Source organism: Phyllopteryx taeniolatus, chromosome 6 (genome assembly GCF_024500385.1).
Source record: "Phyllopteryx taeniolatus isolate TA_2022b chromosome 6, UOR_Ptae_1.2, whole genome shotgun sequence".
NCBI classification, from domain to species: Eukaryota; Metazoa; Chordata; class Actinopteri; order Syngnathiformes; family Syngnathidae; genus Phyllopteryx; species Phyllopteryx taeniolatus.
This window is the reverse complement of record NC_084507.1, coordinates 19,492,806-19,511,162: the sequence shown is the minus strand read 5'-3', so window position 1 is coordinate 19,511,162 and position 18,357 is coordinate 19,492,806. Positions and strand designations below refer to the sequence as shown.

The 18,357-nt window shown below is 40.6% G+C and overlaps 1 protein-coding gene across 3 annotated transcripts in view; it reads left to right on the top strand.

Annotated features, from left to right (window-relative positions):
• The window catches only part of LOC133479805 (protein argonaute-3), a 50,464-nt gene that overhangs the window by 19,303 nt on the left and 12,804 nt on the right, over positions 1-18,357 (top strand). Inside the window, exons 2-14 of one of the 3 annotated variants that reach the window (XM_061777241.1) lie at positions 516-670; positions 996-1,132; positions 5,230-5,364; positions 5,449-5,536; positions 7,665-7,812; positions 7,898-8,017; positions 8,090-8,233; positions 11,077-11,210; positions 11,287-11,471; positions 12,945-13,104; positions 13,182-13,272; positions 14,230-14,424; positions 14,934-15,068. In XM_061777241.1, coding sequence (XP_061633225.1) covers positions 591-670; positions 996-1,132; positions 5,230-5,364; positions 5,449-5,536; positions 7,665-7,812; positions 7,898-8,017; positions 8,090-8,233; positions 11,077-11,210; positions 11,287-11,471; positions 12,945-13,104; positions 13,182-13,272; positions 14,230-14,424; positions 14,934-15,068 — 1,752 coding nt within the window. In that variant the 5' untranslated portion in view covers positions 516-590. The remainder of the gene's footprint in view (positions 1-515; positions 671-995; positions 1,133-5,229; positions 5,365-5,448; positions 5,537-7,664; positions 7,813-7,897; positions 8,018-8,089; positions 8,234-11,076; positions 11,211-11,286; positions 11,472-12,944; positions 13,105-13,181; positions 13,273-14,229; positions 14,425-14,933; positions 15,069-18,357) is intronic. The other 2 variants (XM_061777240.1, XM_061777239.1) reach the window with 2 other exon arrangements.

Here is an 18,357-nt window from a genome sequence, read left to right as displayed (position 1 = left end):
AACTTCTTAAATAGCAAACCAAAAATAAGACTGTCAAACAAAATGTCTTGAATTTCAAACAAAAAATAAGACATTGAGAGATATAATCTAACTAAAAATAAATCTTTAAAGGTTATTACTTGCAATTAATGTTTGTTACTTTTGTTTAGCATTTTCTTTCTTCGCTGCCTGACATTTTGACTGCGATGACAGCTTCTGTGTTTGCGTTGTATGACATTTTGATTGTGATTTTTGGCACAAACATCTCGAAATATTATTTTCAACTGCGACAAAATTTAACACATCTGAAACAGGGCCCTATACTGTAGTAGGCTACAAATACGGAAGCGTATCGTAGCTGACATTAAGTTATAATATAGCGAATTTATATTAGAATTTTTTTTTATTAAATTGCTGATAAGCTGTGGATTCGCTTCTGACATGTTACAACATTGATACAGCATTGACGATATGTATGATACTTACAATTAATTAGGGTGATTGACTCTTGGATCCTTGTCGCTCACTCTGTTTAGGGACACGGAAAGACATCACATCCTGGGGCATTAGCTGTCACTCAAAACGAATTAGCCACTGAGGATGCATTCCTCATGAAGCCTGCCCATGTGAGATGTTTGTGCCAAAAATTGCAATCAAAAAGTAAGGCAGCACAAGAGAAAAAGAGGGAACTGTAAGTAAAAGTGACACAAACATTTCATTGCAAGTGATAACCTTTACTTTTAAGATAATGTTTGTGACATCTGTAAAGCTGATGGTTAAGTTGAAGTTGAAAGAAAAGGTGCTGCTGTTCCTGCTCAACATTTCAAAATTACAAAAAAGTATTAGGAATTGATGTCTTCGCTTCGTATTTTATTGGAACCACTGGGGAACCCAATTTGGCACCAAACAATCCAGATTCGTGCCCGCTATCTAATAATTAAATCAATGCATAAATACAACTCTCCATAACGTCCGTGTTTGCACATGATTGACATTTAGACGTTTCCTCCCCGTAGATACACGCCGGTGGGCCGCTCCTTCTTCTCATCTCCGGAGGGCTATGATCACCCTCTGGGCGGAGGCCGGGAGGTGTGGTTCGGCTTCCACCAATCTGTGCGCCCCGCCATGTGGAAGATGATGCTAAACATTGACGGTAAGCGGCAGGTTGTGGACTACTGTATTACACTTGTGACTAGGACTATTGAAATGACGGGTGTGTACATTTGTGGCCGGAAGGAAGCAAGGTCCTTTGGGCTGGGTGGGAGCTGAGTAATTGGTTGCTATGGAAACAGGGCAGTGTGTAGCTGTGTGAATGGAGCTGTGTGTGGGGGGGAGGGCTGTGTGGTTAGTGTGTGTGTGTCTGCTGTGTGTGAGGGGGGGCTGTGTGTGATGTGGCTGTGTGTGTGTGAGTGTGCTTTTGCGTGTGTGGTTGGGGGTATGTGCGTGTGTGCGAGAGGTGGGCATATGTTTGTTTTGTGCGTGAGATTGCCGTGGAGTGTTCCTGTGTGTAGTCGCTGCGTGTGTACATGAGACAATGAGAGAAATGGTCATTTGTGTGTGAGAATCTTTTTTAACAATTATTTTAATCTATTAATCTGTCGATTTATTATTTTTGGATTAATCGGATAAAATTTTTTTTTTTTTTATTTCCGTCCCTTTATTCATTGTTTTAAATTAAAACGTGATTATGATTCAGTTACTGTTTTGTGTCTGTAATGTCAGAAAATAGATATAAAGGATTAATCGATTACCAAAATGCTTGTAACTTGGCAGATGTCTTTAGTGTCGCTCATTAAAGGTCCCCTTTAATAATTTTTTCCCCCATAATCTTTGATGTGCTTGTATCATGTTTGCAAGATAATTTGGGTTGGAAATGCCCAGGATGTCCGTTTTCAAGCTATTCTAGTTTGTCTTTTACGCGTAGCATTTGGAATTGGCGGATTTGTCATTAACATGCAAAATGTAAATGAGCTTTGGTCTGACTGCAAAGCTCATCCATCCATCCATTTTGTTCTACCGCTTATCCGAGGTCGGGTCGTGGGGTCAGTAGCTTCAGCAGGGAGGCCCAGACTTCCCTCTCCCCAGCCACTTCATCCAGCTCTTCCGGGGGGACCCAGAGGCGTTCCCAGGCCAGCCGAAAGACGTAGTCTCTCCAGCGTGTCCTGGGTCGTCCCCGGGGTCTCATCCCGGTGGGACGTGACCGGAACACCTCACCAGGAAGGCGTCCGGGAGGCATCCGAATCAGATACCCCAGCCACCTCATCTGGCTCCTCTCGATGTGGAGGATTAGCGGCTCTACTCTGAGATCTGCCCGGATGACTGAGCTTCTCACCCTATCTCTAAGGGAGAGCCCGGAGGACACCCTGCGGAGGAAACTCATTTCGGCTGCTTGTATCCGAGATCTTATACTCCCGAAGGACCCCCCGAGGGACACGGTTGAACGCCTTCTTCAAGTCCACAAAACACATGTAGACTGGTTTGGCAAACTCCCATGCACCCTCGAGCACCCTGCCGAGGTCCATTGTTCCATGGCCAGGACGAAAACCACACTGATCCTCCTGAATCTGAGACTCAACTTCTTAAAAAGGGGGACCACCACCCCAGTCTGCCAATCCAGAGGCACTGTCCCCGATGTCCACGCGATGTTGCAGAGGCGTGTCAACCAGGACAGCCCCACAACATCCAGAGCCTTTAGGAACTCTGGGCGAATGTTATCCACCCCCGGGGCCTTGCCACCGAGGAGCTTTTTAACCACCTTGGTGACCTCAACCCCAGAGATAGGAGAGCCCGCCTCAGAGAACCCAGACTCTGCTTCCTCATGGGAAGGCGTGTCGGTGGAATTGAGGAGGTCTTCGAAGTATTCTCCCCACCGGTTCACAATGTCCCGAGTCGAGGTCAGCAGCGCCCCATCCCCACTATACACAGTGTTGATGGTACACTGCTTCCCCCTCCTGAGACGCCGGATGGTGGACCAGAATTTCCTCGAAGCCGTCCGGAAGTCTTTCTCCATGGCCTCACCGAACTCCTCCCATAGTAGAGTTTTTGCTTCAACAACCACCAAAGCTGCATTCCGCTTGGCCAGCCGGTACCCATCAGCTGCCTCAGGAGTCCCACAGGCCAAAAAGGCCCGATAGGACTCCTTCAGCTTGACGGCATCCCTCACCGTTTCGGGGATTGCCACCACGACAGGCACCGACCACCTTACGGCCACAGCTCAGGTCGGCCGCCTCGGCAATGGAGGCGCGGAACATGGTCCACTCGGACTCTATGTCCCGCGCCTCCCCCGGAACATGAGCAAAGTTCTGTCGGAGGTGGGAGTTGAAACTCCTTCTGACAGGGGATTCTGCCAGACGTTACCAGCAGACCCTCACAATACGTTTGGGCCTGCCACGTTGGACCGGCATCTTCCCCCACCATCAGAGCCATCTCACCACCAGGTGGTGATCAGTTGACAGCTCTCTTCACAGAGTGTCCAAGACATGCGGCCGCAAGTCCGATGACACGACCACAAAGTCGATCATCGAACTGCGACCTAGGGTGTCCTGTTGGCAAGTGCACGTGTGGACACCCTTATGCTTGAACATGGTGTAAATATGGAAAACACCTTAGTTACTCCATATCATAGTGTCTATACTAGCGTCTAGAATCTTGGGGCAGCCAAGCTTGACCAAGGGTTGAATTGTTAGCCCAATAATAGGGAACATGATCTGAAAGGGGACATGGGTGACTAGTGAGGATAAGCGGTACGGAAATTGGATGGTTATTTTGAGGTCATGCTCATCATCCACTCCCATTCATTTGAATTGAACTTGCCGCGATGATCATTGCTGGGAACAATGAATACAAGCGTCGTTATGTCATCCACCACAGTTACATTAAAAATTATACAGTAAATATAGTTAAGTATTGTTGTAAAACCTAACAAACTTATGTATACCTATAGACTGTATTTGTATGGCTGAGACTTGCTCGCTTAAAATGTAAAAAAAAAGTTTCCTAATAATTTACATTGATTTCTGGGCAGAATTGTTTTGCAAATTTTTGACCTAAAAAGTGACATAAAACCCGTAATCCGATTCTTACAAACTTGGGCTGATTTTATTCCTTTAACACTCCTCTATCCAATTATATAGTCTATTTTGCTATAAAGGTAAGGTATAAAGGTTTTGAAAATTTTAGTAACATTGTTAGATTAGAATACTGAAGCTTTGCAAAAACTAGGAAATGCGGGCGGTCCGATCGCACTTGCTGCTCCTTGAGTGACAGTTGGACTGCACACAGACAGCTGCAGTGGGCACACACACATAAATGCACATACTGTACAAAGCACTTGAACAGAACGAGGGTAAAAGTGATGAAGTATCCTTTTCATTATTTAGGACATTAAACCCATTAGCAAATTCAAATTTGTAGTTATCGGCAAAGTTATTGTTTTTAAAAATTACTATAGTTCCAATATTCTGTGACTCTTGGGTGAAAGATTTTTTTTAAATTGTTTTAAAGCTGAGCCTGCATTATTTGTGCGTACGCATGTCCTGAGGGGTTCTAGATTTGTTCACAGTGTGAACAACAACGAACATATTAATGAATGACCAATTTGTGCATCAAACGTGCTTACACACGGTTAAGGCACAAATCTGTCCGTACGCACAGTTTGTGACTGAGGCAGTTAGTGATTTGTGAAGGCAGGACTTCATACACTACACTTGTCAGTTAGTGTGTTGATCCGCGGTGAAAGCAGTGGACACTTCTCCAAATAAGACACAATACCAACTCCCATGATGTCGACAACTTCACCAAGCAATCAAGTTGTGTAGATTATCAAAAGATAGCGCTAACTAATTTGTGTGTCTCTGCTTACCTTTTTGCTTTGATGGACCATTTCAGACAAAAATGGCTGATCTTCACTGGGCCTAGCTGTCAAGTCTTAGGTGAAGAAACTTGGTGTGATAGTGGAATTATGTAAATCAGTGAGACTGTTTGGTAACAGCAGTAGGACACAAATTCAGAACAACTCACTCAGACTAATCTTTAGAAAAAGGCAGCTCACAAAAATTGTACTTGGTGGTTTAAGTTCACTTGATGGATGGACAGCCAGGCACTCCAGTGAAACGGCTATTTCTATACAACACTTTAAAGCGTCAATTTTACATAACTGTACCCTTGAAGTCCTTGGTTGCTGGCTGCTTTGTTTTGTTTCTAACAAGTTGGCTGTACAAGCCATGACGTCCCTTGTATTTTATCTGGCAGTGTCAGCCACCGCCTTCTACAAGGCCCAGCCGGTCATCCAGTTCATGTGTGAAGTACTGGACATACACAACATAGACGAGCAGCCCCGCCCTCTCACGGACTCGCACCGGGTCAAATTCACCAAAGAAATCAAAGGTAAAGAAGCCGCCATGTGGTACAACTAGTCCTCCCAAGTTACTTGTGCTTGAGAGAAACATTGTTTTTTGTTTCATTCATTAGGTTTGAAGGTGGAAGTGACGCACTGTGGAACCATGCGGAGGAAGTATCGTGTCTGCAACGTGACCCGCCGGCCGGCCAGCCATCAAACGTGAGTCACCCTCGGGGCCTGGCACAAGGCATCCGGGTTCTGTGGTCATCGGGACGGGGGCTGTTAAGACCAGCTGCACATTGAAAACCCAGCAAACCAGATGCTCACCGACTGGCTCATTACGGAGTCAGCATTAGTCATCCAGTAGGGAAACAACCCTGAACCGTTTGTCATCTTGGATGATCTCATTTATTTTTTAAATGACTCAAAACTCAAGGAAGGAATAGTTTTAAGCATGAATGATTTGTTACTTACAGTTACACTTAAACATATTAATCTCCAGTTGTAAAGGACATTTATTTACTTAATAGTGGTAAAGTGACTAACTGAAAGTGCATGAATATGTATATTTTAATTAATAATTTAATTTAACCCTCCTTTTGTTTGTTTCTCAGGGAAAACAATAATAATGCCCTCGCGTTGTTTAATTATCCAGAAGTTAGTGCAGTCAAATGATAAAAAAAATAATTAGTGATAAATTAATTATCATCTGCAATTAATTATCAAATTAATCACTTTTTTAATCTCACCTAAAAAATGCTGAGAAAAGCCCACAATTTGAGAGATTTTAGTTTTAAATTATTATAATTGTGGCAGATCAAACGATTGACATAACAGATGGAGTCCTATCCAATTACATCCATCCATCCATTTCCCGTACCGCTTATCTTCACTAGTGTCGCGGACGTGCTGGGGCCTATCCCTGCTGACTCTTGGCGAGAGGCGGGGTACACCCTGAACTTGTCGCCAGCCAATTGCAGGGCACACAAACAATTGCAGGGCACACATAAACAAACAACCATTTGCACTCACATTCACACCTTGATTTGAGACTAGACTTAAGTGCTGCCTACAAACTTTAGTTTCAGCCACCAGGAGAAATATTGCTGTTTTCTTTTGTCAATCTCGATATAATTAGAAAAAAATTGCCTGTCGACCAGTTCAGGGTGTACCCTGCCTCTCGCCCAAAGATAGCTGGGATAGGCTCCAGCACTCCCACGACCCTAGTGAGGATAAGCAGAATGGTGCTGAAGTTAACACATTCAAAACGGTAAGAACACTTTTCTTAGCATACAAGTAGTATTGAAGACTGAACTTGTTGCTTTTGCTCTCTTTCAGATAAAAATAAAAATATAAAATATCAGTTACTTTGCTGTAAATTAGCACATCAAAAGTAACACTGTTCATTATAAAGTTAATTTTCAAGACCTACTCATACGCGAGGTGTTCTGAAGTTCAGTTCTGCGATGGCTCACTACATCTTTGCTTCTAGCATTAGCTGTGCAGGCATTGAGGTGGTAGGCTAAACCTGATTGTATTGGAAGCAAGTCTACCTATCACAACAAGAGGCTTATTTAACAAGAACATAATTACCCTAAAACGCCACCAGGCGGAGGCAAAGCAACAAATACAAGCCACACAGGACAACTTGCTTGCACACAGGAAACAGTACATAGATTAAAAAGTATATTAACCCGATTAAAAAAACCTAATGCACTAAGTGTTACTGTAATTAATCAATCTCAATTAACGTGTTCATTTGACACCTCTACCAAAAGTGTCATAAATGTAAAAACATTCCATTAAACATAGTGTGTATCTCATGAACACCAGTACTAACAATTTAAATGTAGTGCATTGCCTCTCAGACCTCATGGTTCAAGGAGTGACAAAGGCCAGAAGGGTGACAAAGGCCATGGTGTGTTTTTGTGAGGCGCAGCGACTGAGTAGGGGCAATGGAACACCAAAAATAGCTGCGAACGGATTCGGTGGAGGTACACCTAGGATTGTAGATGAATTGGAGATTTCTTGCCAATAGTTGGAGGCACTGCCAAAACATGGAAATAATTGTGTGTGTGTGTGGGGGGGGGGGGGGGTTGGTTGATGACAGCGATCACAAGCTGGTGACACATTCTCAAACGTTCTTGCCAAATGTTTTTTAGTACAGTGAGCACGATAAAATATTTTGCATTGAATTAAACAGTGTCTGGCACAGGATCCTTGCACGCTTCGTAGAGCCTCATTCCAAATATTTCATGAAATGTTTACCCCTAAGCTAGCTTCCCAGATTGTTCTATAAGCTTCCAAAGAGTCTGATCTCAGCTCTCTCTTTGTTGTTCTCTTGCAGGTTCCCCCTCCAGCTGGAGAACGGCCAGACCGTGGAACGCACCGTAGCCCAGTACTTCAGGGAGAAGTACAGCCTACAGCTCAAATACCCCCACCTACCCTGTCTCCAAGTTGGCCAGGAGCAAAAGCATACCTACCTGCCGCTGGAGGTGATTGACCATTCATCCAAAACATATACAAAAACAACCACATAGGAGGGAAAAAAAAAATCAAGCTTTCTGTTGTTTTTGGTAGGTGTGTAACATTGTAGCCGGTCAGCGATGTATCAAGAAGCTGACAGATAATCAGACGTCCACCATGATCAAGGCCACAGCTCGCTCTGCGCCTGACAGACAGGAAGAGATCAGCAGGCTGGTGAGCTCCACAGAACAAATCTTCATTATCTCAAAATCTAGTCTTTAAAGCTGACCTTCCTCTGTCTTTCAGGTACGCAGCGCCAACTATGATGCCGACCCGTTTGTCCAGGAGTTCCAGTTCAAAGTGCGCGACGAGATGGCCCACGTGACGGGGCGAGTGCTACCCGCTCCCATGCTGCAGTACGGCGGCAGGGTGAGCACAGAGCACTTTATGGTACCCTTCTTTTAAATCACACCCATTCTCTCTTGTTTTTGTCTGATGTGCTGTCCTCCCCACTTTCCTTAGGAGGGAACTAACACTCGCTTCTGTTTTGTTTTGTTTGTTTGTTGTGCTTACTTGTGGCTCAATCTGTTAACATTGTTATGGTGGGGGGAATGCATTTTTAAAGCAATTGCTTTAAAAAAAAATAAAAAATAAATAAATAAAAAAGCAAAACAATTTGATCCAGTTGGGATGAAGTTGGGACTGAGCCACAATGTGAATTAACATCTGTCTGTATTGGGTATGTGTTATAGTTTTAGATCCTTTTATAATGAATGTATTTGTTTAGTATATATCCTTGAAAGAGTTTTAAAGGGGGCATATTATGGAAATATGTCTTTATTATTGCTTGTACTGGTACATCTCAATAATTTAGATTAGCCTAGAAAACGTCTTTCAGCAGTTCAATTAAAAAGAAAAGTCTAATTGTAATATCATGCAGATTCACAACACATACTGTGAAATGGTTCCTGTTTTTGTTAGTTTTTTATAGCTTAGAGCTAACACAAACCTCAGATTCACCATCTCAAGAAATTAGAATATTACATGAGAAAAAAGTTATTTTTAATATCCAAATTGTGAAGGGATCTGCCTTCTTAAAAATATTTTCATGTGGTTAATGAATTCACAGTTGAAACCAGATATTTACACACATTTTCCCCTCACTGTCTGACATGAAAGCACACTAAACCTCTCCTGTTTAAATCAATTAGGATTACCAAAATTTTTCTTTGCTAAATGTCAGAATATTGAGATGGATTTTTGTAGACAATTTTTCATGACTTTCTTCAAGTCAGAAGTTTAGATATAAGTATTTGGTAGCGTTGCCTTTAAACTGTATGACTTGGGTCAAACGTTTTAGATATCCTTCCACAAGCTTCTCAAAATGGTTACCAGGAATTTTGGCCCATTCCTCCTGACAGAACTGGTGTAACTGAGCCAAGTTTGTAACCCACCTTTACTCACAAATGCCTTTTCAGGTCTACCCATACATTTTCAATAGGACTGAGATAAAGGTTTTGTAATGGCCACTCCATCCCCCCCCCCCTCAAAAAAAAACATTTGACTTTATCCTTAAGCCACTTTGTAACCAGTTTGGCAGTATGCTTCAGGTCATTGTCCATTTGGAAGACCCATTTGTGCCCAAGCTTTAACTTACAATTAAAAAAATCTATACAAAGCACCCAATAACGACGTTAAGTGTTATATATTTTGCTAATTTATTTTAATAAATGTGGGGGGGAAAATGAAGCACTGTGAATACTAGTGATGGGACGATGATACCTCAAGGAGTGTATTGACACACTACACAAACTGTCGGCACTGTATTGACACTGTGTTGGTCACTCAATAGTGACCCCTGCAGTAGTTCTAAAATCATTGCAGGTAAACAAAATGAAAATAAGATGGAAAAGCTTACATGCTGCAAACCCAACATCAGCCTGCGAAATAATATTGAATCGCTAGTCCTTTACTTAAAATATGATCTCATCATTGTATAATTTCATTTGCTCAATTTGTTTGCTGAGTTGTTTATGAGAAGAGTTTAAAATTTGCTTAAAACCTTGTTTGTGTAAATGCTAAAATGAGTTGGCATGTAAGATATAGCAAATTTGTCTGTAATAAAATATAGTTAGTTTTTAATTTGTGTATAGAATTTTGTTAACGTAAGTGTTCAATCATACGAAATAAAAGACTAAAATTTTATTCATTTATCCATTTTTATTGAACAAAAGATTTTGAAGTGTCTTTGCTCCAAGATGATTTCTCCTCTTAGACACCAGTTCCCCTGCCTTAGAAAAAAACTCTTTCACAGGGTACAGATGAAGATGGTGAGCATAAAAATTTAAGTGCAAGTTGATAGGAGCTTCAGGAGCTCTCTGAATCCCTCATTTTCAACAATGGTGAGTGGCTGACAGTCTTTGATGATCATGTTGACCACAGCCTCATCCACTGCTTGCTTGTTAGGAACTGCAAGCCAAAAGGAAATATTTTGTTAAATGCTTATTAAAGGACACATTTTTACAAACAATATTACAGAGTCACACAAAGCCTTTTGTGTGTAATAAACTATTTTTGAAAATTCCAATTTTTTTGTGAGAATTTCAACATACCTGGGGTACTCACGAGTATCTGCCAATTCTTCATTGCCATGCCGAGCTTTATAATCCCTCAGCATTGATGAAGTGGTCTTATTGATATAAGGTAGCTCTGTGGAGTAGAGCCGACACTTCACCTACAATAAAATAAAAAGTTAATTTATCTGAAAACAATTCAAATCTCTTACCAGAAAAGACTATAAACATATTTAATTAAAAAACTAATAGCAAATGCCCAAACGAGAAAAAGATTTACCTTATTTGACATCAAAATTATTCCAGACTGGGGAAAAGTTGTTGGAACGATCCATGAAGTCAGTGGAACAAGGTGAGGGCAAGCAAAAATCCGAAATCCAACAGCAAAACTCCATCCAACAAATCTGCAACATCTTGACAGTTTGTTTCCTTATAAACACAATTTGGTGTGGCACATCCAAACGACACACTTCCTGTATCGGTCACATGATTTTTTTCTTACAGCGATGCACACACCAATATGGGGTTTCACTCTTGTGTGCTCGGCACAGTGCTGACGCACCAGTGTTTTGTTCGTCCCATCACGAGTGAATACTTTCCATACGCAATTTATAATGTGTGTTACTTTGACCTATTGTGCGTGTTTTAGTTTGTGAATGTCTGCATGGTCTGCTCCAATAATCACACGTATACGCGGTGAGACTGCACCTTTTGTTTCAGAACCGCACAGTGGCCACGCCCAGTCACGGTGTGTGGGACATGAGGGGCAAGCAGTTCCACACTGGTGTGGAGATTAAGATGTGGGCCATCGCCTGCTTTGCCACGCAGCGCCAGTGTCGGGAGGACATTCTCAAGTCAGAAGAGAAAAAAATCCCTCAGTTTTAAATGACGCTCTCAACAAGGTATTATTGTTACAATATGTTTTTTTAGGGCGTTCACAGACCAGCTACGCAAGATCTCCAAGGACGCCGGCATGCCCATCCAGGGCCAGCCGTGCTTCTGCAAGTATGCCCAGGGAGCGGACAGCGTGGAGCCCATGTTCAGACACCTGAAGAACACATATGCCGGACTGCAGCTCATCATTGTCATCCTCCCCGGCAAAACCCCTGTCTATGGTAAGAAAATGATGTCGTCTTAACATGACAAACTAAACACAACAAAAGTGGTTCTCAAACTTTTTAAACCTAGTTCCACCTAAAACAAATACCACCATCATGACTATCATTAAAATACATTAAGTAGTCAAAGCAACAACCTGTCCATTTTCTGCCTCTAGGTCAGTGAAGTATTTGTAAAGGTTTAGGGCCAGCAAGAGAATTGACGAAGCCACCAGAGTGACGGCCAAAGAGGGGGGGAAAAAAATGTTTGCTTTAAAGTCCTGGGTAGTCCTAGCTTTGTGTAGTGCAGTGATTCTCAGACTTTTTACACGAAGTACCACCTGAAAACATACTTGGCTCTTCTTGTACCACCAACATTAAATTGCAGCAGCCTAAGTGTTCATCAAAAATGGGACAGGTTTTCCTAAAAAGTATTTAATTTTATTGTAAGCCACTATTACATTATGCACAATATAATTAATAGTGCGCTTAAATATAGAAAAAATAAAAACAAGTACTTGCATAATGATTCAGTTAAAATGCATTGCACATAAAAATAAAAACAATAGATATAAAAAAATATAAAATGTTTAAAAACAAACGGTTCTCAAAGATGTGTATTGAACTTAAAAGTTAAATATAACTGAATTGTACTTGGGCAGGACTTCTTCGCATACCACCAGAGAGTATTCGCTCAAAAATTCCCCCACTATATATATGCTCCTACGAAAACACTCAAAGATGACACAAGTTTGTGCCAAAGCACTGTTTTATAGAAAAGTTCTTTAGCAACATCTTGGTGCATAAATTACTAGCTTTTTAAACAAAAAAAATTGCTATTCGTAGCAGGACTTGGTCCCTATCCCCCCGCCAAAGCACTGTTTTACAGAAAAGTGCTTTAGCACCATCTTTGGGCATAAATTACTTTTTTTTTTTTTAACTTTTTATTTTTATTTTTGCTATTCGTAGCAGGACTTGGTCCCTATCGCAGGGGATTACAGTACTCACAAAAAGTTTTGGGGTACTAGATTTTGGGAGAAATTTGAGGATGACCTTAAAATGCTCTATTACTTTTACAGGTGAACTTAATTTGACCTTCTCTAAACTTTGAATGTCCAACTGTTCAATGTTTCATTACTTTTTGGACAACTTGCTGTTCTCTAACAACGAGCCAAACCGGTATTTGATCCGTTAATCGACCATTACATTTCCTAGTTCAATTCTAATTGGTATTTAGTCTTTTCAGCATGCTGTTCACATTTTGACATCATAAGACTTAACCATTGATCAACAGTGCGCGTTGCCCTTGTGAAGCTTTAAACAGGATGCTCCTCAGACTTGGGAAGTGGTTTCTAGAGCGATACATGGAGGCTGCAAGAGTCACAGAAAGGCATCAAAGTGGTCATCTTACAAAATGTTGATGGATCAAACAAAAGCATCTCTAACTTTCAGTGAGGCATGTGTAAGATGACACTGTATGTCCATATTTAGCTGAGGTGAAGCGTGTGGGAGATACTCTGCTGGGCATGGCCACGCAGTGCGTCCAGGTGAAGAACGTGGTGAAGACGTCCCCCCAGACCCTCTCCAACCTCTGCCTCAAGATTAACGTCAAGCTGGGGGGCATCAACAACATCCTGGTGCCTCACCAACGGTAAGCGCGGCCTTCTCGAACATTCGAATACTCACTGAAGCAAAGACTGTATCTCATTTGTGTGCTTCTCTTCACAGGCCTTCAGTGTTTCAGCAGCCAGTCATCTTCTTGGGAGCAGATGTGACACATCCACCTGCCGGAGATGGCAAGAAGCCCTCAATTGCAGCAGTAAGTTTCACATTCATTGTTTACATGTATTACATTGTATTACATTCCTCAGGGCCCAATCTTTGTACAAGAGAATGGGCCAGTGTCCCTATTACTGTCATGTAACCATTACCCATTCGTGACCAGTGTTGGGGAGTAATAAATTGCATGTAGCGATATTACGTAATTTAATTACAAAATCTACGTTATTTTTACTCAGTTACATTATTGGTAGAAAATGTGTAATTAAATTACAGCTACTTTTGGAAATTTCCATGATTACAATTTTGGTAACATTTGAAGAAGCCGACACTTATGATTGGCTCTCTCTTGCCGTAGTCTCAAACATGACCGTTTTCCCCAATATGACCTCGGAAGTACCACCCTGTGGTGCAATCTTTGAGTTTCTGAGATTTCAAAAACGTTAGACCAGGTTAGACTCATAATGTATCGTTAAGCTTTTGAAAACGTAAAAGAACATTTGACTTTAGAACAATTTCATCTTTATAATTTTGGACTTTTTTTTATGGAACAATGCCATGGCTTCTCTGGGTTGTCATATGAAGCATTATCTAAAGTATGCACATTTGTCATTAGGTCAACATGATGTCATGTTTTCCACATGCTTTATAATGCAACAAACACATTTTATTTAATTACATTTCATCATGTTTTGTTATCAGTTTATTATTTGTGTAAATAACAAATATGTGATTAATTCCAAAATAATGATCTAAGGTTTTGATCCTCTTTTTAGAGGAAACATCCAAGGGTCCTGTTAATGCATTCATTCAAAATTACTTAAGAAAAGTAAACAAAATGTAATCAAATGTAATTAATTATTACTTTGACAAAGTAATTGAAATAGTTACATCACTATTGTATTTTCAACAGGGTAATTTGTAATTTTAACCAGCTACATTTCCAAAGTAATCTTCCAAACATTGTTAGTGACACAATGTGCTTTGTCTCCCCCAGGTGGTGGGTAGCATGGACGCCCACCCCAGCCGCTACTGTGCCACCGTCCGGGTGCAGAGGCCCAGACAGGAGGTAATCCAGGATCTGGCCTCAATGGTCCGCGAGCTGCTCATCCAGTTCTACAAGTCCACACGTTACAAGCCCACCCGCATCATCTTCTACAGGGATGGAGTGTCTGAAGGCCAGTTCAGACAGGTCTGGTTCTCACTTGCATTCTCACTATCATAAAAAGATAGGGATATTCGGTTTCAAGGTGACATTTCAGAATGAATATAAAATGTAGTCCTACTCAGGTCTAGTTGCATACTAGGTACAGTTTAACCAAATGCGAGAGGGAAGTGGCCAAGGAGTTTTGAGTGTCATCAGTAGGTTGCAAAATAGAACTAGGAAGAGTTACAGAAAGGCAAAGAAGTGGACGTCCTTAGAATTTTTCTTGGATCAAACACCAATGAATGAATTTTGCCAAAGAACAGCAAGTACTACATAAGGTGTTGAAACAGCTAATAGTTTTACATGTGCATTGAAAACTCAAAAGTTTAGAAAAGGTCAAATTAAGTTAGCCCGTAAAGCTTATAGGTTCAACCTGAAATAATTCCCCAAAGCCGAATAGCCCTTTTTTTTGGGGTTTTTTTTTTTTTTTTTTTTAATAGTTTGTTCTTGAGTGTGCCGATTTGTGCATTAGCTGTGTGCTTTTTGTTGTACAGGTGCTGTATTATGAGCTGCTGGCCATCCGCGAGGCCTGCATCAGCCTGGAGAAGGAGTATCAGCCGGGCATCACCTACATCGTGGTGCAAAAACGCCACCACACACGCCTCTTCTGCGCGGACCGCAACGAGCGAGTACGTCTGCTCTTGCTATATGTTTAAGCTCTCAGCAAAGCGCTCGGAATGGGCCACTTTGATTACCTTTTGTTGCGGGGTCCGCCATTCACCTTTTTGGCCCTTGTGTTCGATTAAAGCATTAGGGCCCAAAGAGCTGCGGAGTGCCACTCAAGGCCCCCGGAGACTTTATACTCAGCTTGTGTTGTTCACATGGAGCCGTAAGCTCTCAAAAGCATTTGGCTTTTAATCGTTTGACCATGAGTGGGACCCGCTTGCTCGCTCCATCAAGTAATTTAGCTTCCAAGTGGGACTTTAATTCTTTAAGAGAGCACCCTGCAATGAAATGTTTTCCATTTGACTTTTCTACAAGCTTTTGTTAAAGTACAAAGAAGCGGGCTCGGGGAAATGGAAAATATATAATGGATGGTATTAGTGGGAACCAACTGACGGCGTTGTCAGAATGGACATGCATTTGTCAGATTGGACACAGTGGCATACGACTGACTTTATTCTTATAAGATAGAATTTATTTCTTGAATAAATATACAATTTATTATCGTAAGATTTTTTTTTTTCCCACAAAAAATGACTTGGAAAAAAGGACCTCAGTATTTTCCTCCCCAAAATATTACTAAAATAGGACCTTATTCTTCTTTATTGACTATCCTCAAAAGATTATAACTTTTTTGGGGAAAAGTAGTTTTATTTTATAAAAATACAACTATTCTTGTAATAAAACAAATTTCTTGATATAATGTGACGATCTTGGTAAGATTATGACATTCTTGAAAAAATAAGACCATTCTCGAAAAACATAACTATTTTCTCGCAAATTACATCATTTTTTTTCTGACAAAATTAAGACTTAAAAAAATATGATTGACTTTTTTTTCTAAAAAAATTACTGTTCTAATGATAACGACTTCACAAAATAAGAAGTTATTATTACAACATAGAAATTTACTCTCAAAAGATCAATACTTTTTATCCAAAAATACACCTTTACTCTTGAAAGATTTTCTTTCACATTCTTGAAAGAAAAAACAGTTTTTGCATAATTCTGACTTTAATGAAATGAAAAAATACACATTTATACTTAAATCACGACTATTTTGTCAGAAATATGATTTTATTCTTGTAAGATTACAATTTACTCCATAAAATTAGACTTTGTCATAAAATTAATTATTATTATTGCAAGATTACAACATTTTTTCTGGAAAAAATATTTTTGCCAGATTTTCAGCCCCTTTTCTATTCATAAATTAAACTTTATTCTCGTAAGATTAGGGCCTTCTTGAAAAATTAGACTTTCAGAAAATACAAATTCATTCTTGCAAAACTTTAAAATTTTTTATACATTATTGTAGTAATACTTTTTTCTCAGAAATACGGCTCTTCACGTAACATTACAACTTCTCAAAAATGTACTAAAACAAAAGATCAGACTATATTCTCGAAAAAAAACAACTTATCATTCATTATTCAATTTCTTCTAAAATAAAATGAGAATTTATTCTTGTATGATAAAGCTTTTGTTGAAGTACGGAAAAGAGTTTGAAAGGGAAATTATGAAGTGTGTAATGGATGATACAGTGCCCTGAAAAAGTATTGGCCCCCTTCTCAAATTCTTATATTTTTGCATAGTTTCCCCACTTTAATATTTAAGATCATCAAACAAACGTAAATATCAGACAAATATAGCTGGTCACTGATGGTGTAGTGGTACACTCACCTGACTTTGGTGCGGGCAGCGTGGGATCAGTTCCCACTCAGTGACGGTGTGAATGTGAGTGCGAATGGTTGTCTGTGTCCATATGTGCCCTGCGACGGACTGGCGGCCAGTTCAGGGTGTCGTCAGCCTTTCGCCCCAAAGTCAGCTGGGATAGGCTCCAGCACCCCGCAACCCTAACCAGGATAAGTGGTGTTGACAATGGATGGCTATAACCTAACTGAACTTAAAATGCTATTTTTAAATGGTGATTTAATTTATTAGGAAAAAAACGATTTAAAATGTATTAGTCATGTGTGGAAAAAGTAATTATCCCCCTTATTAAATCATGAATTAATTGTGGCTAATCACAACTTTTGGTTAATTTTCACTGATCACACCAAAGCCTGATTACCTCCATACTTTTTCAATAAAAAAAAAAAATCACTCAAACAGAATTTATTCTGACAAAATCAAGTCGGACAAAAGATGTAAAAAAGCTGCAACAAAATGACACGATCCAAAGAAATTCCAGAACAGTCTTAAAAGAAAGTAATTGACATCTATGTCTGTAAAGATTTACAAAAGCCATTTCTAAAGCTTTACGATTCCAGCAAACCATAAGAAGTGCAATTATCCTCACATGAAGAAAACGTTGAACACTGATGAACCTTCCCAGGAGTGGTCGGCCTGCAAAGATTACCCAAAGAGATCAGCAATGACTCATCAAGGAGGCCACAAAGGAATTTAGGACAACTTCTAAAGAACTGCAGGCCTCCCTTGCCTCAGTTAAAGTCGGTGTTTATGACACAACAATAAGGAAGAGACTGGGCAAAAATGGCATGCATGGCATGCAAAGAACATATGCTCGTCTTACTTTTGCAAAAAAAAAAAAAAAAAAAAAAAAAAAATATATATATATATCCATTTTCTGAGCCGCTTCTCCTCACGATGGTTGAGGGCCTGCTGGAGCCTATCTCAGCTATCATCGGGCAGAAGGCGGGGTACACCCTGAACTGGTTGCCAGCCAATCGCAGGGCACAAACAAACAACCATTCACAGTCACACCTACGGGCAATTTAGGGTCTCCAATTTATGCATGTTTTTGGGATGTGGGAGGAAACCGGAGTGCCCGGAGAAAACCCACGCAGGCACGGGGAGAACATGCAAACTCCACACAGGCGGGGTCGGGGATTGAACCCTGCTCCTCAGAACTGTGAGGCTGACGCTCTAACCTGTCGTCCACCGTGCCATATATATATATATATATATATATTCACTCTCTCTCTCTGAATGATTCCCACGACTTTTGGGAGAATATTATATCGATTGACCAGATGAAAGTTGAGCTTTTTGCAAGGTGTGTGTGTCATTACATCTGGTGTGAATGTAGCACAGCATTTCAGAAAAAGAACATCATACCAACAGTCAAACATAGTGGTGGTAGTGTGATGGTCTTGGGCTTCTTTGCTCCTTCAGGACCAGGACAACATATTGTGATTGATGGAACCATGAATTCTGCTCATTAACTGAAAATCCTGATCTTAAACATTAACACTGGGTAAACTGTGCAAAAATATAAGAATTTGAGAAGGG